This window comes from Drosophila persimilis, unplaced genomic scaffold (genome assembly GCF_003286085.1).
Source record: "Drosophila persimilis strain 14011-0111.01,24,50 unplaced genomic scaffold, DperRS2 tig00000977-arrow-arrow-pilon, whole genome shotgun sequence".
Classification (NCBI taxonomy): domain Eukaryota; kingdom Metazoa; phylum Arthropoda; class Insecta; order Diptera; family Drosophilidae; genus Drosophila; species Drosophila persimilis.
In genome coordinates, this window is record NW_020825387.1 from 52,693 (window position 1) to 75,357 (window position 22,665).

The window sequence follows — 22,665 nt, forward strand, 5'->3', positions numbered from 1 at the left end:
AGATACAGACGCATGGGGGCTGCGACTGCGGCTGCGGCTGCCTATGCTGCCGCCTCATATCTGGCGGCATATCATGCTTATTTTGCGGTTTATTTTTTCTGAGAAAATTTGACGCGTACGTGTGACATATTTTCTGGAGGCGCCGCTGATAAGGCGCTTCTCAGACGCTCCACAACAACAATACACGGCAACCCAAAACAAAAACACTACAACAACAGCAACAAAAACAAAATATAAAAACAACAATTTGCAAGAAACAACAATCCCACAGATATAGATTATACACAAAACTGACAGTTGTCGTAGGTATACGGGTTGTCGCCGTCGCCGTCGCCACTTTGGCATTCAAGGCATCGTCGTTGTCTGTCTGTCTGTCCGCCGTCCGTCGCTGTCGGCGTTGTTCATGGAAATTGTAAGTCCCCGCCAAAGTATTTGCCTTCGGAGTAAAGTCTGGCTGTCTGTCTGTCTCGTCAACGCAATCTTCGATGTAAATAATTACAACGAATTCGAATGGAACGCAAATTGTGACTAATATTCGTAGTCGTAAAACCAGATAGCGCTTCAATTGAAGGTTAATTTCGGGCGGGGGCTCCCGCCGTCTGTCTGGGTTTTCCTGTCTTCCTTGAGTGAATTTCGTGAAAGCAAAAATGCCTTACCTTGTATTAATATATGTACATGCGTATGCAGTGTGTTTCCTCTCTTCCTTGTCTGTGATATTCGCTCGCATTATCTATCCCTTTCTTCCATGACCAAAGGTACGGTCCCTCTGAAAAACATATAAATAGAGGGGTGAGGCAAAGCTATATTGCACTGCAGAAAGAGAGAGAGTGAGAAAGGTGGATCTGCACCTTACACCAACATTCCTTTAATAGAAGCTGATATTTTGTCTCTCCATCTGTTGCCATCTCCCTTGACCGCAATCGGAGTTCAATGCTGCCGTCTCTTTCTGTCCCTCTGTCCGTTTGCTGACTTTCGCTCTCTTTGAATTGCCTACTCTCCCGCGGGGATATTTGCGTGGGATGGCCAATTGGGCGATAATTGGCAATCGATATTTATGATTTATGCGATGAATTTTCCCCGACCATGACAGTGGCCATCGCAATGAGGGTCGGCCTTCCTACGCTCGTCCAGATGGATAACGTTTCTGCTGCCCCCTGGTACCCCCCAATGACCACTCCAGTTGTTGTCCCTTAGCCATGTCCGCCTCTGCTAGTCCCACTTCCAGACCAGTGTCAGTCGCAGTCGCAGTCCCGGTGGCTTCCCCGCCTCTGACATTGCTCCTTTCCCTTTTCGTCCTCCACAAACTATGGCTTACTTGGATTGTGGCCCATCATCATCAGCATCAGCATCAGAACAGCAGCAGCTTTTGTGTTAAGCGCATTAATAGACCCTGCCAAGAGAGAGGGGAAAAGAAGCGGGAGCGAGAGCCAGAGCCAGAGAAAGTATGAGAAGAACATTAAAATGTGCAGTTTGTGTTTATAAAGCGTAAAATGAAATTATCATCGTACCATATTCAATTATCCCGACCAAGAGGTGGAGAGTGGGGGAGCAGGGCATATGCTCGGCTTATAATGAAGTGCGGCTGCTGTTGCAGTGTCCATCCATCTCCTTCTTCTTCCCACCACTGCCCACTATAGGCACGTGCGAGGGGGACCACTGAGCGAAGGAACAGTTACTCTCCGCAACAGCAGATGAATAGGAGCGTGGAGATTTGTGGTAGTCTCCACTATAGAAACACGTGACGCAGCTGCACCAATTTTCTCCAAATCAAACACTGGGCTTCTCTCCAAAATAGGCACGAGGGATGGCTCTACGCTGCCTTTTCACATGCATACATATGTACATACATATGTATGTATATGCACTTCTAAAGCTGCGTCACAACTCTCCACTAAACACACACTTCACACACGCGCGGGTAGGAGCCTACTCTCCAGTATTCTACGATTCGTGCGCTAAATTTAACAATATATCTGCGTATATCGCGTAACACCAGAAGATCAAGTGCGGGACTGCAGCACTAGCACTGCAAAAATGGCGCGTGGAGACGTGCGGGGGAACAATAGAAAATCACGCGCGTGGCTGCAAGACAAAGGAGAACGCGCGGAGAAGCAAGGAAAAAACAGCGCGTGGCTGGAGCCCTAAGATTGCAAGAGGGGGGCGGGATCAACACAGCCCGCGCGTGCCTGCTGCAATAGGAAAACGCGCGAGGCAGCATGTACATTGACCTGGTAATCCCAGTGGAGCCTGCGTGCACTGCCCTCCACAGTTCGAAGGACGGTCAGTAAACGGATGCCGTTTGGGGTCGCCCCAAATGTCCTGATCCACTTAACCCTGTGCTGACAGTTCCCAGAGCAAATAATACACAAACAAAATAAAAAATTTGATCAGCAAAAAGTGTGGGAGGTCGAAATAGTCAAGAAGCACCCACACGACCATTTTATAACCCGAAATACGATTAAAGCCAACACTAATATATATTATTTCGTATGTTTCAGGAATATTTATAGACGGATTGCTCGGCAAAAGGCAGATTAAAAAAAACGCGTCGAATCAAAGCTGCGCAACGAGATTACGGGATGGCGCAAGGGCCATATCGATATCCTGCACATGTGCGATAGTCTAGGCACGGGCCTAATTGGGCGATAGCCGGTGTCATCCACTTATCGATTTTGAATTTGAATTTAAATTTGAATGTGGACCAAAGATTTCAAATAAGAGAAGTAAGACAAGTAAGAGAATTAACATAAACTGCAAAATTTGTATCAAACTTGCCGAATCAACAGCTTTAGTTTCTAGTTTGTTTGTTTTGCTTGTATTTCATTGCCGCAAACGTTGCGAATTCCAAGTAAACCGTGCGGCCACGCTGTTGCCACATATGCAAGCCTCAAAAATGCTTTTGAAGAGCCAATGACTTTTTATATAAGAATGTAATCCACACCGCACCCACGGCGGTTTGTACCCGTTACTTATTCCAAACATAATAATTCTTAATGCGATTGCATAACGCGTCGGTCAGTCGGTCATGATGTCTGCCTCTGGCAATCCCAATCCCTTTGCCGGACCCCCTCTCCGCTCGTCTGCCCTGTCTAGACGCTTTTAATTTGCGTAATCAAAACACAGAATGCCACCGTCGACTGACAATGAGAGACGAAACAGAAACAAAAATTTTACCCTAACACCACATCGGCGAAAAAAAAGTCCGTCAGCGATTCGACAGCAGCAACAAAAACAACGATAAAATTTCGTATAAATAATGCAGAAACAACAGCAAAGAATTCCTCAAGTACAGCAGAAACAACAACAAAAATTACAAATTAACACAAATGTGTGCATGTATGTATATGAGTGTGTGAGTGTGAGTGTGAGAAAAGGCAGCCAACACTCACAAGCAGAATGACAACCCTGGCGCCCTGTTCTCTGTCTTCGAATAATTTCTTAACCCAAATGCAAACATTAATAACAAAATAAGAGAACGAATTGTTGCTTTTTCAGTAATTTGTTTCGATATTTGTTGTATATCGGATTTCAATAATATTAAATCATTGGGATTATGGGGGTTATGCGATCGTGGAAGGAGATATGTATGTATATGCATTCACGTTTATGCATTCACAGGAAATAGAAATTATTTCAAGGGTAAAGGAGATCTTTAACAGTTCGTACGTACTATGGAATTTTAACCATAGAAAACGATGAGAATACCTGTCCTTATTCCCATCCTGTCTTTATTACCAACGTTAACCCTGAACTCAAGCTCCGAGCATTATTCAAACAGCTTTATCTTCCCCCAAACAGTTCAAGGAACCCAAACTCTTGCCCAAATCGTAAAAAAGTTCTCCCATTAAAGTCTTATTTATTAAAGAACTTACAATCTATTCCTGACAAGATTCAATTATCATTTGCCTTGACCTTAACACAGATATACCGATATACAGAACGACAGAAATACAGATTATACAGATCTCCAGTCACACTTTATCTGTCTTTCTGTTGGTTCAAGGAACTTCGCAAATGATTTGTCACTCAATCTACGAGTAGTCATGTCTAATTATCATTTTAAGTGCCTGCGCCGTGTTTATACCCATATAACAATCCGCAAATAAATTCTAAAAATAACCAGTCAGAACAAGTATTCCCCAATTTTTCGGAGCCAAAGTCAAATTAACGGGTCCTCCGCGTGATTACCTTATGTCTACCTTCTCCGTGTACTACTCGTATATTCAGAACACAGAAAAACTGGACCCAAGAAAACATGCACCAAGGCGATTATCATATATCAACAATGTCGCTCTCTGGTCTGCTCTGTTTCTCTTTTGCATAGGTCTGTCGGGTGTCTGATGTTGCTGCAAAAGAACTCTCTCTGATGAATTGCATTTCGTTCGGGGGGTCGGTCTTGCCATAGGAACAGCCAGAAACGTGCTAATTATGTCTCTGCAGTCGAATTGGTGCATGGTAATTGTGATACACGAGTAGACGGGCGACCTCGACAATGTGTGAAAATGCTTAAACAATAGTTAGAGTTGTGTTTTCATAAATATATAGATGGTTAGGTGACTTATGGTTTTTTTAAGACCAGGTTTGACTTGGAGGGTGGGTGAATATTTTAGGGATTACAGAAAGTGGTGACCCCGACATAAAAGGTTTTTATCGGTTACAATATTTTAATTGCATTCATTTTACTGTAGAATCATAAGAAATCTTAAATGCTAGTATTTTATCTTGGAAATCTACAAAAGCCTGAGCTATTTACAGAAATTTCAAAATTGGTAAGCCCGACAATGAGTTAACGTTTATAATAAAACCTACAAAAACTTTTTAATTCTACTCTTATGACTTAACCAAGTAGTTTTGTGCAACAACAGTCATACAATAGCATTGTATCATAGATAATAGGTACCCAAGTTAATGGTGACCCCAACCTAATCCCAACCCCAAGCACCTGTCAAACTTATTAATTTCATTCCAAACGGGTCAAGCCTCTGCGTCTGCTATTCATGCAAGTGGTAAACATAATATGGGGCTATTTTTAACCCTATCGCTCCTCCGATGGCCTCAACTATGGAGTTCGTTTCTCGGAATCCATTCATTAGCTGACGTCAAAGATCTATGACTACCACGTCACTGTCAGCGTCACGATATGGCTTTCAATTTGAGAATTGTTGGCCCCGTTCGATGCGCTCGTTGAACTAGAAAAAGAATACGATATAGCCATAGAAAAGTGTGTTATTGTTCCACGATTTGTTTTGAAAACTACTTTATCTTTGTTTGCGCTTCGCTGTATCTTTCGCTGGCGCATTCTGTACGATGCATCGTATAGATGCACAACAAAATATGTTAAACTTCATTAGCAAGTGCATTTTGGAAATGTAGTCTTCGGATTTGTTGTTTTGGAAGCCGGATTTTCAGTTTCGGAGGTATACAACCTTCTGCATGAATTTTGCTTCAATTTATCTTGGTTATCGGCTGTTTGTTTTGTGTTTTTCTCTGTGTCTGTTTTACTTTGCTAATTTGCATGCGAATTCATAATGAGCACGAAGGTCAAACAGGTATCTGTATCTGCAAGATACATTCGCTTCGTATGTCACAAGTTATTTATTTCAAAATCAACATCCTCGCACGCATTTATCAAATTGTATGTGTGTGTGTGTTTTTTTCGGCCTTAATTTATGCGTCCCGCTTGGACGACTCCTCTGCTTTCTCTCCGTCTCTCTGGTCGATTTGTGAATGAATACATACAAATATATATTCACGAGTATATTCGACAGTAAATACAGGCAGTTTGGCGCAATTAACATGTTTTTAATTAGCCCAGAATTGATTTATGTCACACCATTCGGGAATTGCATTGCACATTTCAATATTATTTTAAAAACAATTCGTTTGTCGTATAAAAATAAATACCCATTCGTCTGCCATTTGAGCAAGATGAATGTTCTGTTTTTCGAGCTCGAAATATATTCCGAAAATATGCGTTCCATATCGAATTGCGGTCGACGGGCAGATGGATGGATGGGATGGCTTTATCCAGAGAAATAAATATATAAAATTCGCTTAAATCAAGGGAATCAAATTTGTCAAATGCAGCAGATGGAATGGCACCTTGCTGTGTGTAAACTGTACTTTTGCACCAATTAAATGACTGATGCTATCGATTAATCAGCTACTTATCGAGGATTTATCGATGCATGAAACAAAATTGATTGCTTCTTAATCAATTTAATGGTAATTGAAGGCATAATTAGTGAAAACTCTTGATAAATCCTTGGAAAATATGTTTTTTTGAACGCACAACTGTACTTTAATCCGAAAATCATAGAAAATCACAGAATGATTGCCATTTGCAACCCACCGACAGCTGTTTTTGTGTGAGTTTACTCAGAAATCAGTAATCAAAATGCAGTTGTAGCCCAAAAACAGCTCTCCATGCACATGTTTCAGATTGAAGCTGAAGAAATTTGCTTATCGTTTTTTGTGGAGTATTACTAATTGTTGTTCAAGCCATAATCAAAGCACTTCCGACAGCTGTTTTTTTTTTTTTTTGAGAACACCCAGAACACATGCCACCAAGGGTACCAAAAGATAGCGCAAGAAATCCCTCAGTGCAGAATGAGTACAATTGGAATTCCTTTGCTGAGTCAGCGGCAAAGAGCCTCTTGGAGAGAGAGAGAACAGAGGCACAACTGTTAATTGCAAAATCAAATTGAGTAATTGGCTGACTGATTGAATGGAGCTGCCAAAAAAGAAAAAGATTACCTCATCACCAATGCAGGGGAGGGAGGGAGCAATCATCATCGCTGTGGAACAATCTCCCGAAATGGCAATGAGCGAACGTTTCCAGGAAAAGCGTGCCATCTGACACTGACTCTCCTCCTTTCGGGCTAATTACAAGCAAACGCATTTTAATTTTCATACAAAATAATCAAAACATGTGCCACACCACACCACACCACACCACACACTCTCTCTCCTGCTCTTTCTCTCTTGCTCCCCAGATAAATAACCAGCAACCGAATGGAACCGAACGGAACGGAACAGAATAGACAGCAGAAGATACAATGCGAAATGGCAACCAAAAATCTTTGATTCTGATAAATGAATTCCGCGAATCGGCTCGAGGCCAAGAGAGAGAGAGAGTCACAAAATTGGCGAATTATTTCGCATCATTGTGTGATGATACTCGGTAGTTGTATGTACATATATAAAAATAGATTAAAAGTTAATTTTGTAAAGCACATAAACAAATTATACGAAAGATCAACAAACGACCCAACAACACCAACCCCCAACCCCCAACCAGCAACCCGCAACCCTTTGCCTCCTCTCGCATTCGCGTTATTCGCATTTCGAAAAACAAATACAAATTGACGTCAATGCGAGTACCGGGTAGATTATGATAATGTTCAAAGTGCAGCCCAGGCAAAACTGGAAGCAAAACAATGTTTTAAATAAATGAAATGATAGAGACGTGTAGTCAAGGGAAGGAAGTGTTTCATAATGATTGCAGTGGGGGGAAATGAATGACAGCCAATCGCTGGAACGATATGTTATATAGCTTCAAATATTCGATTTTCTACACCGATTATATCTTTACCGATCATCAAAGCTACACTCTTTAGCCAAGTATCCAGCTCACGATCTAAATCTATCCTTCTATATCTATATCACTTCGTTCTCGAGAAAGACAAACACAGATGATGGCATATAAGAGTGTAGACTCAGACCCAGTCAGCATTCACTTGACATGCGGTAAGCCGGTACTTCCCCCGAACCATTCCAAGGGTGCGAAGTTGGTCTTCGTGTTGCTTCAATGAAACTCTATGGAAAACATACCCCTGCCCATGGACTTCATAGAATTAGACCGCTTCTGCGCTTGCATTCCTGTTAATGTTTATGTTTATGGTTCCGAGAAAACCGTGGCTATTGCACAAACATCGATATCATAGCGGATGCGATAAGTGTCGGCAGTGCTGTGGAATTTGTACGCCCCGATAATGGTATCAATTACAGACCATTGTTCCAGGCATACGGTTACAAATGTTTTCTTAAGGATTTAGTCGGAAATAATCCGCGATTATTATGTGATTTTAGGGATCAAAATAGGCAGGCAGGTGGTGGGGGGGGGAAGGATCAAACTATTGCGCCTTCTTTGCCCTGTTTCATGTGTGACGCGTGATGCGGCAGTGCCCCTCGGTCATTGCAGTCTGCAGTCTGCAGTTTACAAGCTAATTGCAGGCATTCATTCGGTTTTCAAAGAAATCCCATCATTGAGATACCCTGTAATTACCTCAACAAATCCATTTACGGATCCATTTACGAAGTTCAGCGCTCATTAAACCGCAGCGAAAGATATATATTCTAGAGGTTGGCAATGATCTTTCGGTGACCCTGTCCATGGGAGGGGGGGGGCTGATGAAATTTGCCCCGTTTCGACGCTCATCGCTCATACGCAGCGTTGTCCACGCGACTTAATTTATGTGAGTCTGCCGCTCGAGTCTGAGCCGAGTCCGCTCTCTTCGGGGCAGACGACGCACACGTGCCGCCGCTTCAGTCCCGCATTAAAATGTTAATGTGGCACGGCCCAAAAGTCAACGAAATATTAACAGCAAACAGTCTGTCGGTCGGTCGGTCGTTGGGTCTGTCGGTCGGTCGATTGCCGGTGAAGTCGGCGGAGTCCGTCCGTCAGGTAATTATGCCTCCATTGACCTCTGTACATGACAGTACACCCTTCCTCCGCTCCACACGCCTCTCTCGCGACTCATCTAAAGTGCACTTAGCGAAATGCAAAATACAAAAACAACAGTCAAAGTCGAGAAAAGTAATTAAATGTCAGCCACAGCCACAGCCGCAGAGCCGCAGCCGCAGCCATAGCCCCGGTGTCTTGCGAGCAAATGAGCCGCAAGAGGAACACTAAAATTAATAAAAACAGTACACAACTTACGAAAAAAAATGCTCAAAAATGTAAGCAGGCTGCGAAATGAATGAATAGGCCGTTAATATACCCTAGAAGAAACATATTTCATGGGATATACGCCTCTATTCGACGGTCAAAGTTTTGATCTCTAAGATTGATATATAGAGATCCGATCTTAATAATTTTTTGTTAAATTCTGTAAAAACATATGACAGTGTCATATCTAGAGATTCATTGGAATATCTTTACAAACAATAAAATTATACTTGTTTTTCGAATGAGTCTTTCGACTTCGATTTCGGCCTATTAGGGTATAGATCCAAATAAGCTCCAATGAGGGACCGTATCTTCGCTACTGATGATAAATATCCTCTTCAGTCTTCAGACGTTTTTCCCTGTCAAATCATCATACCCTCCATTTGCAAGGTATCATAAATAAATGCTTCAGGCAAAAGTTTTTTTTGCGCTTGGCACTCACTCAGGTTTTGTGCGCCATTAAAACAAATAGCAAACATATATAATTATATATCTTTCACATATAGATTACTATAATAAATGCACTGCACTTTCCCAGACGAAACGAGACCAGACGGAACGGGACGGGGGGGTGGTGGGGGGTGGGGGTGGGGCCCGAAGCCCTTGGTCATTGCTTACTCGTGTGGCAAATAAAATTGGTAATAAAATGTGAAAAATAGCATCATTTAAAATATTTAAATGGCATACATAAATGCGAAATAAATAAATAAAAATAATAATGCTGCAGTGCTCCCCGAAAACACCTTCCACCCCTCCCATCCACCCCTCTACTTACTCTTGTGGCATACCCCTTCGTTCGCTCTTGTAAAGCAAGAGTCACATATGGATTGTGGGCCATAATTCATCGTAATTCGTTTAATATGATTTACAAAAGAGAAATAAAAATTGTATATGGCCGAAAGGGGCAAGGGGGGCCGTAATTTATGGGGCACCCCTTTTCCCTCTTGGATAAGAAATGCCAGAATCATCTGTCGTTTGTTTGGTCAAACCACTCTTCAAGCGGCCACTGAGCGAAAATGCACGGAGATCGGAGATCAGAGAAAAAAGAGGAAGTTCCATGGAAGAACATGGGATTAAAAGATCTCCCAGGCAGATCTCTCTTTAAAAGTCTCAAGATCTCTACCAAAAAGTTCAAGCTGAAAACTCATTGGAAAATAGATTTCTTTCAGTGCTTTTTAGTTGCCCCATTACCCCAATCAACCCTTTTTTTCTTTGCCTTGTCCTCTCCAATGTGTGTGTGTGTGTGTATTTTTTTTATTATTCTACGAGTATCCTCCATCCTCAGCAAGCAGCATCCATGTCCTGGCCGCATGAATACATATTTTGTTGTATGTTTCGCCATCTATTTGCTTTTATTTGTATTTATTTATATAGACTTTTTACGGCTCTGTGGGAGTCACAGTTCTTTAGCCCCGTACACCCCGCCAGTCTTCCCACCACAGCTTGCCCCACTGTGTGGTGTTTTTGTCCTTTCCAATAAATTGTAAGTAATAAACTGGCAATTGGTTTGGCGCGGCCCAAAAGTATTTCTTGTTCGGACTTTTACTTCCTTTCGGAATCAAAGCCAAGTAATGTCCCCATGGGCTGGGCTGGGCTGCTCTGTGTGTGTGTGCCCCATTTGGGGGCATTCTCGCCCATTTGACACTCGACTTTTGGGTGGCTTGAACCCCGGACTTATCGACATATACTCCGTACATGTTTTGACAGCTTTTATGGCGTGTTAACAAGGACATGATCCTTGTAGCTTGTAGCAACAGACGCGTCGGCACACACACACAACGAGAAGTGGAGATGCAGCATGAGACAGAGACAGAGACAGAGAGAGAGACAGGGCTTATGGCTGTTACGGATAATACCCTAGAAAAGGTTGAAAGGTTCGATCTAAAAGATGCTAAGGAGACTAGTGGTTCATCTGCGATTAGCAACAGATTCGAAGACCTCTATCTTTTGGGAAATGTACGAAAAGCTTGATTATATTTCTATAAAGAAGTTCCTTTAATGGGAATACCCTTATGGATATACATTCCCAGGCATTGCCAGGGTACCCAATCTTTTATGACACTCTCTCTCCCTTTTCTCGAGGCGGAGGGGGGGTGGCTGGGATGTACAACTGTTAAGCAAAGTCCAAACATAAAATAGAATTTTCTATTGACAAAAAATGTAAATCATGTAGAGCAGAGTGGCAGTGCCACAACCCAGCCGATTATGTGTCTTGACCGGTCGACTGCTCCACTCCACTCCACTCCACTCCGTTCTGGCATTTTATTTCATGTCAAAGAATTGGGTGTCGACCATGTCCCCCGTCCCCGTTTCCACAGCCCTGTCACAAGTTTAATCTTTGAAATTGTACAAATTCAATTTATTGAATACTTGCAAGACTCTGAGGAAGTTTGAAGAAGTTTGGGGGATGATCTTAATCTTTATCTAGAAATTTAGGAGCTAAAAAAGATGTTTGTTTTAGGAGTAGCCACTCCTTGATTCTGGCTAAAGGTTTTCCTTCTTGTATTTGGGTTTCAGCCTTGTTCAATTTTGATTAAAGTCCCTGCAGAATGAAGATTAAAACCTAGCTCCATCTATGCCTGATCTTTATCTTTTTTTTAGAAGCTGAAGAAACCGTAAACCGGAGACCCTTCAATCGATTAACAGCATGGACCATGGACCATGGACCTGGTCCAAAGGCGCTCTGCCTGCTGCCAATGACTTTTGTAAGCAAAGAAAAAGGAGAGAAAAGAAACCCCCTCGCTGTCGCAGGAAATTGAATTGCAGTCCATGATGTTGACATTGCGTGCAACAGAAATAACCCCAAAGACCCTGCCACGAGAGAAACCACTCAGCTTTCAGCCCAACACCCTCTCCTTCGCCCTCGCCCGAGTGCTGGACCCCGGGATACATATAATGTAATTCCCTAGACCCCAAGTGAGGCAGGGAGTGCGGGGGGGGGGGGGGGGCAAGGCGTGACCGTCTACGCGTGCATTGACATAAGATACATTATTGCAAATTGTTTCGATTTCATAAGAAATTTTCCACAACAAATCCTTGAACGACATTTTCGCCTTGTGCCAAAAGGGGGCACAGGGCAGGGTGGGCAGGGGGGGGGTCAGGATGTTGAAGACGATTGCGATTGCGACATGCAAGCACATGTCGCCTCATGCCCCCACACTCCTTTAACATTCACACATTTTATTTCATTTGTCGTGCATTTGTTTCGCTTTTTTCGGATTTCTAAAGTAGAATACCCCCATGGATGGGGCATGCGGACTATAGGAAGGGGTTCGCCATCAAGAGGGGGATACATTTTTGGCTCCAAAAGGCGGGATATATGCTCTGGATCATCCTTTATCATCCCTAACTCTTTGTTCTATCTAAAAACGAGTTCCTTATGTCTGAAATTTGGATTTTAAATGTATTTTTAGTGCAGAAAATTGTATTACTCGAAGATCGAACCAATTTTGAAGGGTTCTAATGGGTTGCAAAACAGAAACACCTCGAAATTCGATGCAAAAAGGGTATCAAAAACTTCGTTGCTCTTTTACCAGCCGCTTTCTTTTTATTTCAGATTTTTTTTGTATGCTTTGTTTCGGTTTTTTTTGCCGAGCAATCCTCGGGGGTACGGGTACGGGTGCGGGTCCTGCTAAAGGATCAGGAACAGAAGGCCACTTGCTTTTGGCTGCTGCCCAACGAAAATAAGCAGCAACGCTCCAGCGTTTTTCATTTAGCAAAATGAGCTGCGACGAGTCGGAAAAGAAAGAGTTTTCCATAGTGGAAGAAAATCAATGAGAATTGCGGCCAAAAAGGAAATCATTTGTTATTGAATCCGGTTCAGAGTCGAGCGGGGAATGGGGTCCTCCAGAGGTGGAATCAACCGAATTGAAGTGCGGCTGGGGAATGGGGCATGGGGCATGGGGCATGGGGCACGGGGGGGGGCATTAGGATTCGGAGTTAAGTGAATGCATCAAATAGAGCAGAAATAATTTTTTGGCCATGAATCAAGGTAGAGATTGTGGAGTCCACGATTTTGCACGGTTTCGAAGCGGTTTGATAAATGGCCAAAAGGAAGTGAGCCATCGATTTCGAGTCCTGACTGGAGTTCCGACTGGTTTCATGTGTGTGTTTGATGGGGCTTGCAGAGGCTTTAGATCACCTCTGATACCCTCTATTCATTGTATTCGCTCTGTATTCGTTTCTATTCCAATCGAATGAGGCCTACCCCCGTGTCCATTGACCCACTTAACGCCTGAGTTGTCCAATAAGGTGACCAGACAGATGTCCGCTTATAGGCCTCCTTGTTCTGTCAGCCTCTGTTTGCAACATTTTTGTTTTTGTTGCTGTTGTTGTTGTTGTTGTGGCATCTACAGCGAAATCCACTTTGGCGATGCCACTAATGCCGCAGAGACAACGCCGATGCCGTTGCCGATGCCGATGCGGCCTTGAACCATTTGGCAATTAAGGCGCAACAAACGGCGACGCGGACTACGGCGCCACCTCGAAAATGCAGCCAAAAAAAAAAAAAAAAAAAATTAAAAAATACAAAAAAAATACACACATAAATGAGAAAAGAGCGAAAGAACATGTGCAGCATTCTTTCATTTTCTAGAAGAATATTTCCACCGACCGACGAATCATGAAATTTTCCTACCATTTCTCCCGCCTTTCGCGTGGCGGTGAGGGGCGGGGTGTGCCGTGCTGCCCCGTGTGTGGGCGTGTCCGCATTGTAAAACATTTGCAAAATAAATACAAATAACTTTTTGCGCTCAGACATGTGTTAATTAATGCCCCTCTTTGGGAGCAGGCCCCCCCCCCCCCCCACCCACCCACTGCCTGGCAAAAAACAAACAGAAAAAAAAAACAAATACATATCTAGATATTTTTGCATAAAATTAAATTTTTGTTGAAAGAAATCAGTAGGAGGGGTTGCGGTGGTGGCCATACGCTAGATATCAATTTCAGGGGGGGGGGATGGGGAGTGTGGCAGGGGTATCTAAGGAGCTAGGAGGATATAATAGAGCAGAACTTGTGCCTAAAGGCATAAATGATGGCAATTATTCGAAGGTCGCTATGGGTTCTAGTTGGTTCTTAACATTTTGCACCCTTCCAGAGGATTATACGACACGATAACGAATGTTTGCGACTCATAAAAGTATAGATCTGTCTATTTTTACTGCCTCAATCATACATTACTATGTCTTAAAGCTGCCACTAGAAGAACCATTCCTTATATGAAGAACTTGTTGGAAAAATTACCCAAAAAATGTCTAAGGAATCGGCCCTAAGAATAAATCATAGATCAGAAAGTGTATCTATTACTCTGCTATCAAAGATACGCGTTTACTAGTGCCTCGAAATCTTTGGTTTCTCCTTTTTTTTGCTCAGCCTATTCCTTCAGCTCTTCTTTCACTTTTTTGCCTTTTTTCTACAGCTCTTTTTTTGTGTTCCTTCGCTTCTATAACTGCTTCGTCTGCCTCTCCTTCCGCCAGCCTTCTGCTCCATCTTCGGCACACATTTTAAACGTAATTGTAGCAATTTAGACGCCTCGCCAAAGATGATTCCCCGCCACCTGCCACCTTCCACCTTCCACCTTCCATGGAGCGAGCGAGAGTCGGCCCTCACATCCCATTCCATACCATCCACCATGCCTATGCCTCCCATTATCACCTTTACTCTAGGCTGAACAGGGCGGGGGTTTCCTAAGAGAGGGGGGGTGTGGCAGCCGAAGGCTGTAGAAGGAATGTGGCCAGACTCCCGACTCTACTGCCATCAGACGCATACGCATAAAATTTTAATGAGATTGTTAGCGGCATAAAATATACGGCATAGAAAGGAGGATGAAGGGAGAGGGCCGATGTGGCATGCAGCATACGGAGAGTGAGAGGGAAAGGGAGAGAGAGAGAGGTGTTTTGAGGTGTGCTCTAACCCCGGAAAAGCCAAAGACAAAGAATCATTCAGACGATGACTGCAAAACTCCACAATTATAATATTCAAATGCGTGTGGACTCAATCCAACCTCCACCTCCCCCACCAATCCACCAATCCACCTTCCAGCCACAACCACCACCAGCTACCACTCTGCCCCATGCCACTGCCATTGCCTACCACTCGGTTACGCCCAGAAAATTTAAATGCAATTTTAAATATGCCATAAAAATCGCTTTTAGATGCTTCCATAAAAGAGACGGAGCATACTCCCTCCCCAAAGGAAGCCAAAACAGAAAATTGAAGTTGGACTTTAAGTACCTATCCCCCCCCCCGCCCCTCCATGCCAGATCCTGCCTGCCACCTTCTCTCTCGAGTACACACTTAATTAGAGGCGTGGCAGATTTAGCTGATTTGATAAAAGATTTACAGCCCTCCTCCTCCAAGGGGGACCATATGGTTTGGCTCCAAGAGCTTCAACTTGCGGGTCGTATACGACTTTTATGCGACGACTCACTCGATGGAATGCCCTCGCTCTTCGGGTCGTATAATGGAAATGGAAATACTCATAATAATCGTAAGACGAACAGCTTGCCGCTGCTGTACGGAGTAATAATGATGAGCATAATGATCATGACGATTGTCGGTTGACGGTTAACGATTGACGGTTGAGGATGAAACATGATGATACGCTGAGCAGTTGAGGAAGGTCCTTGGGTATTTGGATTCTCTATGGCTAAGTGGTTGGATAACTTGAGAGCTAACTATAGAGGAGGTATTTCCCCTTTCTTGGTGCTTTACCACGCTTTTCCAGATATTTTTAATCAAACTTTCTTTTGGGGCATAATTCCTTAGAAAAATTCCTCTGTTTTAGATGTGTGTGATCTTCTTTTTCTAGAGAACATTCCTCTCTTTTAGAGATCTCTACTTAAAGATGATACTTTACCAGATCTTTGCTCTCTTTTGAGTGATTCTTTCTTTAGACTCTTCTTGGATGATACATTTTTCAGAAGTGCTATGATTTCTTTCACTTATTCTTCCTTTATCGTGGGTCATTCTCGGGTAAGTTTCTCTATCTCTAAGTTTAGATGCCTTCCTACGCAAAGATGATCATCTAGATGATATTTTCTTGAGGGTCCTGCCTCTTTCATTGACTTTAGATATACCATACTCGTAGGGGCCCATTCCTTCTCTCTTTCACTCTTCTGCCCATCAATCAACATGTCGCTTCGCCATTAAAGTACTTCATAGAAATATTCCATGGTACTCTGGAACCAAAGATCATTTAACGTACAAATGCGATCATCTACGGCTCGAATTCCAATTCCCTTAACCCAAAAAATAAACAACAAAGGTTCGCTTTTGAACCCGATCGAAAGTGGGGATCAATATCTGAAGCTCAAAAAAAAAAAGTAACACTTTGATCGTTTCACTCCCCGAGGGGCAGGGGCAGGGGCAGGGGCATGGGCAGGGGCATGGGAAAGTGTGTCAACTGTGAAAAATGCCAAGTCATACTTACAGTGCAAGCCCCTCCTCCTAACCCCTTTAGAATACCTGTACCCGCCCCCAAACGACCCCCCCCCCCCCCCCCCCCCCCCCCTGGTCATTAGTATCACGTGCATGTAATGTTTGTGCCTTTTGTCACGTGGAAAAAACAGGAGAAAAAACCAGGCCATTTGGTTAAGCTTTTAGACCACCCTCCCACCCTGCCACCCCCACCCACTCCCGCCCCGTCCACGTGTAGGTGTAAAATCAATTAAACACGAAATTTAGGAAACAGAGGAACTGAGAAAAGTGATTTATGCCCCACTACCGCCGCCCTCCCTGCCAGTGCCCCGTTGCGCCGCTGCCCCACTGCCACAACCTCGTCGACAAATCTATTTACGAGTAATTGTCGTAACGGAATGGTATGGTATGGAATGGAACTTTGATGTGTGTACAGAAAGAGACAGAGGGAGAGGCAGAGACAGAGAGAGAGAGAGAGAGAGAGTGCATAATGGGTTATGTCTAGGTGTCAGTCACAATGAAAATTGAAAATTTATTTATGACCCAAATTCCAATGCGGCAGGGAGCGGGAGCGGGAGGAGGAGGAGGACTTTTAATGAGCATTACACGAGACACCGAACGGAAGAGAGAGATAAAGAGATATACATGCAGAAAGAGAGAGAGAGAGATATGTGTATTTAGAGGGATGTAGGGAAAGTGATGGAATGATAACCTTGAAATGAGTATGACATATTGTGTGCAAGCTATTGATTGTCATTTCAAATGGTGGACAAATGAATGCCAAAGGGCATTCAAAAGCAATAAAATAAAGAGAGAAATAGCCATAGATCCAGAAAGATTTGTATTCCATCTATCGTTATATACAATATCTATCGCCCTATTACATTTCGTACTCGTGCTCGTATTGGCGCAAGCGGGCGAGGCGAGTGTGCAGGGGTCTTGCCTCCGAGTATATAGATATACATATATATGTTTCTAGAATATATTCGATATGGAATCATTTACCCTATAAGTTCTACAATATTTATTTGTATTTCCATGAAAATGGAACGTTCAACAGCACAATGTATCATGCATCATCCATCATGTATCCTCCATCATTATACATGATACAGTTTAATGATTCATACCTTTTGTATCATGCATCATTGATCGGGTTTCATCCATCATGTAACTATCGCGCCATCGTTAATATAATCGGCTCAGAACTTATCGATATTGGCCTTGAAGCCGCGCGTCTCCCGCAAAAAAACAGTCACCTTTTGCTGTTTATTTCTTTTCTCTTATCGATTTAGTGAATTTATCGATATATCTAAGCCCACGAGCAATGGATCATGTATAAAGAAAATGGAGCGTACTATTTTTACGCTCCATTTCTGAATATCTGATGCATGAATTTATGCATTAAAATCACTAATCATGTGCGTTCACCAGCACTATCGTCGGAAATCCATCACTGATCCCTGATTAAAATGTGCGGGTGAATGCGCTCATTGATTTTAATAAAAAATTCACTCCATATTAGATATTTTGATGTGCATTTAACCATATATTAGATATATTTTGGACAACAAGGCAGTTGGCAACCAATACTAAATTAGATATTCGGTTTTTAAATACAAAAATCGCGAAATTAAAGAGAAAGAAGGTTTGGGCAAATATATTTTGTTTGTTTTTTTAAGTCTTTTTTCTCTGAGAGTTCCCTATACCATAGGTCCCTGCCATCCCCCCAGAAAACCAGCAAAACATTCCCCTAAAAACCAAAACATTCTACCCCATAAAATTAGACAAAAAAAATTCCAAAAAATTCCAAACAAAATCTTGTCTTGTTGAGCATCAAACTATACGATAATTGGTAGCATAACTACCAGCACTTCCAATCAACGTGCTTTTACCTAGGGGGAGAACCGAACGAAACAAGCACCATTCCCATTCTTCTCATTTATCGATGGTTTTGATTGTGGCATTAAAGTTAACAACCCAAAACAAAAACAAAACACAAAAACCAAAACCAAAACAGAACCCAAAAACCGAAAAACTGAATGGATTTTCAACACGTTTTTCCCACAGCAGACTGACCCATACGCCCACGCCCACGCCCACACCCACATCCATTGCCCCCCCACTCGAGTTGTGGCCCCCACCTCCACCGCCTCCACTTTGTACGCGTTCGGGTACTCCACTCTCCACTGTACAGGTACTGGTACTCGGGCTCCCTCCTAGGGAACCAGATTCGTTTGCCTCATTTGGCCAAAAATGTTTAACTACCGGAAACGGGCGTTAATCTCTACTCTCCACTCGCCACTCGCCACTCTCCAATGGCCAATGGCCAACGGCCAACGGCCAAGTGCCATGTCAGGCCATGCCTGCCCACTCGGCGAGTGATGGTGTACCGTTGTCGATACTCGTAGCATGGCCACGAGATACCAAACGAATCATTCGAATGATGATGAGAATGAGAAGGAGGATGGGTATGGGGATGGCGTTGGTGTATGCCCTGAGGTTTTGTTGTTGTTGTTCGGGGGAAGGTGAAAGAGCAATTAAAAACCAGAGCCAAAGCACACGTTTTTTGCTATTGGGAAATGTGGATTTTGGCAAAACATGACAGCATCTGAGTGGGGCCATCAATCGAAAAAGAAAAGCCCATCGCAATTAGGGATGGGATTGAGAGTCGTCTTTGAGTGATCGAAGGCTTCTCTGATGGGAAAGATAGAGCAATCGGAGGGCAATAGAGGGCGATGTATCGATATATGTATCCCTCATTAAAATCCCCCAAATATTCCTCGGAAACATAGCCATTTTATGACCATAAATTGATCATCTTTGCTGCCCATTTAAGCCCTTTGTGCATTTGAAGAACAATTCAATTCAGTGCCGGGAAAAAACCCTCTGCATACCCCTAATAATTCCCCAACGGAGGAAATACTTACTAATTTCCCTTCCGTTTCGCCAGTCATTCAACCATCGTTAAGCCTCGAATGCAGCTTTCAGCTTCCTCCAGCCTCCAGCCTCCAGTCTCCAGAAAACACCGACAGCGGAGAGGCGGGGCCCGCCTCTGAGTTGTTGCAGAGGCGCCAACGGCAATGCAGCAGTGCAACAGCGGTGGGGCAGCAGGGAGGTGCCCCAAAAGTTACGACAACAGTGGTCGTTGTCGTTGTCGTCGTCGTCACAAACGTGGGAGCTTTTTATGAGTTTCTCCCCGAAACAGATCCACGCTACGGCGGTGGCGGTGCCTCTTGCCACAAAACGTGGGCAGCCAAGTAGAGGCAGGGGCTGTGGCAGGGGTGGAGATGGTGGGGCAGCTGTTGCCGCCAATTGATTGAAATGCCGCCCGTTCATTCGACTGGGGCCCGGTCATCTATCTGTCTATCTCTCACTCTCTCTCCCTCTCTCTCTCTCTCTCTTTTCCACCTCTCCTTCCATCTCTTTTGCTCTTCAAGTATTTCGCTTTTTATTGTTGTTTTTTTTTTTTGGGAATATCTTCAAGGGTGCTCTGAAAATACTTTTCTTTATTTCTTTTCATTTTTTTCATATTTTGTTTTTGTTTTTTTTTGTATGCGGTTTGGGTGAACAATTTTTATGAGAATTTTCGTCGGTTGAAAAACTTTCAATTTCGTATTTATGAAAACATAAGCGGGGTGGCGGGGGGGGGTAAGAAGGGGGCTGTCTTGTTGCAATTGCACTACAAACTGTTACAAAATGGAAATTCCGTTGAAGCAAAAAGCAATCACCCCTGAAGCCTCCTCCACTGAATGTTTGGTAGAGGCCTACACACACAGTACTATGCTATTATTTCTTGCTTGTTAGGAGGATAAAGCTTTTAGAGATAGACAGAGCAAAGAGATATATATATAGAGAGAGAGAGAGCGATGGGGTGGCAAGAGCACTGCCTGATTGATGGTTTTGGATGACTCTGTGGAGGAGTTTTTCCCTGCGGGAGATATAGTCATTTCCTTGTTGCAGCTGCCACGGAATCAGGTGAAAGATTTCAACATTTAGGAAGCTATAATTTAAACATGACTTTAAGCAGTAACTCACCCCCAAAAAAAAAAAGATACGTTTCCCTAGCTTTAAGCCAGAAATAGTTATACGTATATATTTCTGATGGAAATAAACAGACCTTGAGCAAATATCATACCGTTCTCAGCACCTGAACTACTTTTAATGACATGCAATAATCTAGCAGCAGTCTAATGATCGGCTATGGATCGCAGCCCCCCACGGGAGACTGGGGACGGGAGAGGGTTTCGCTTGGGCAAGTGCTGGCTGAGCCACACAGAACCCATAATTCAAGACATGTTGGATGTTCGAATCATATGTACCCCGCTCTCCCCCTCTCCCTCTCTCGCACACGAACAGCAGCAGGGCCCCAGAGGAATGTCTGTGGTGCTGGTGGTGGGGGGAGGGGGGCAAGGCAATCTACAATTAAAATCCAATTGCGGCTATTACACAATGCGCAAATACAATTTTCCAATAACTTTGTTTACTCGCATGTGAAAATGCATCAGCAGCAGCAGCAGCAGCAGCGGCAGTGGAGGAGGCTTCAGAGGTGCCTCATGTATCGCTCTGCCTGTGCCGCTGCCGCTGCCCCAACGCTCGTTGCCCCGCCGGCATATTGCGCAGCATCTTGAATTTCCGCCCTTTTTTGCTAGACAACGACGACGGCGACGACTCCCCATCAACCTACTCTGCCTGCAACGCCCCATGCCCCGCCATGCTCCTTCCGTTGTGGCGGCCCTGCCCCATGCATCTTCCCTTGTAGTGCCACTGTCCCAGGCACCTTCTCTTGCAGCGCCCCTCTGCCCCTGCCCCTGCCCCTGCCCAAGCACCTTCACATCTGGCGCCCCGCCCCTGTCACATCGACCAGCCAAGGTAAGCACAAAAGATACAGATACAGAGTTACAGATACAGATACTCGGCTACAGTGAACGATGCTCTTAAAGAAACGCCTGGAATGTTGATAATTATCACATGACAACATTTTACAAAAACAATATTTTTTTGATAATTTGTATCTCAAGGGAAACCAAAAATCGCAACATTTCCAGGAAGAAACCGAAATAAAGCAATGAAAATAAATCCAAGCAGAAATTAATCCAAAAAAAAACAACAAACTTTGATTTTTTCCCTCTGGAGCATTTTCCACTGTAATTTGTATCTGTATCTGTATTTTATTTGTATTTATTTATCTTTGCATTCTTTTGTTGTTGTTGCTATTTGCCTTCCCTTTGTTATTTTGTTGTGTATCTGCAATTTGGCGACAAAAGGCGCGAATCGTCGCAATCTTGTGAAATTCGCCAATTCCCAGCAGCTAGAAAACTAGACTAAACCGGGTTGAAAAAAAAAATATACAACAAAAAAATGCTGTTCCGCCTTAGCATTACCCTATCCCCCCTCGGCTGGCCCCCTGGCCTGCCCCTTCTGCCACAACTGTAGCATCTTCTGTCCCTCCTGCCGTCAGCCCCTTTGTCCACCAGAAGCATCTCCATTGTGCTCATCAATTTGTATACCCTTTCCATGGAGGGTATTCCGATTTGATGATGGCTTTTGGCATCGAAAGTATATATATTCTTAGTTGGGAAACATTTGTTTATTTATTGTTTGATGGGATTTGTGATATACAGTGATATCTTCACCATATTTTGGAATATCCATCAAGGAACTACCTTTTCTGTGAAAATTCCATCTCCAAGCTCCCCACAAACCCCCCAGACATTTGTTTTCTTATGGATAATCTACGACCCCACAGAATCCCATACATTTATTGGCAAACTATCGATCTTTAAGTCAAAGGGTATCCAAAGGTTCTACCATGATTTTGTTGTTGTTGCACTTTTTGTTTTGCTTTGACTTTCGCATGGCAATTGCGTCGTTTGCTGCTGCCTCATTGTTGTTGCATCATCAACATGCAACACACACACACACACAAACACAGCACCCTCTGGGGGGCGTGCAACACCTTGTGACTGATCGCAGCTGGCAGGGAGGCATACTACTCTCGTACCTTAACGATAGACTGAAACTATTTTTAGTACTAGATACACCACATTCAAATGTATCTAAATTGAAGCACACCCCTCCCCACTAGCCCCCAACTAGCCCCTCTCTGCCCCACTGTGTTTGGTATAATGGCAAGTCATGCTACGCTCGTGTGATTTATAAGGTCTTTGGCCCTCTCTCCCCATCAACAAGCGAACGCGAACGCAAACGCGAACGAGCGCCTCTTCCTCCATCATTTCGTAGTTTTTGTTTTGCTCTTACTCTCTGTCTGCTCTTTGTTTTGCTTGCCTTCTTCTGCG

General features: G+C 43.5%; 1 protein-coding gene across 1 annotated transcript in view; it reads right to left on the reverse strand.

Moving 5' to 3' along the window:
• LOC6601076 overlaps positions 1–861 on the reverse strand; it is a gene marked incomplete at its 3' end in the record, with an annotated part of 35,965 nt that extends 35,104 nt beyond the window's left edge. Inside the window, exons 1-2 of the mRNA XM_026993959.1 lie at positions 849–861; positions 657–766 (exon numbers count right to left, since the gene is read on the reverse strand). Of these exons, the coding sequence (XP_026849760.1) occupies positions 657–727 (71 nt within the window). The remainder of the gene's footprint in view (positions 1–656; positions 767–848) is intronic.
• Positions 862–22,665: the final 21,804 nt, after the last annotated feature.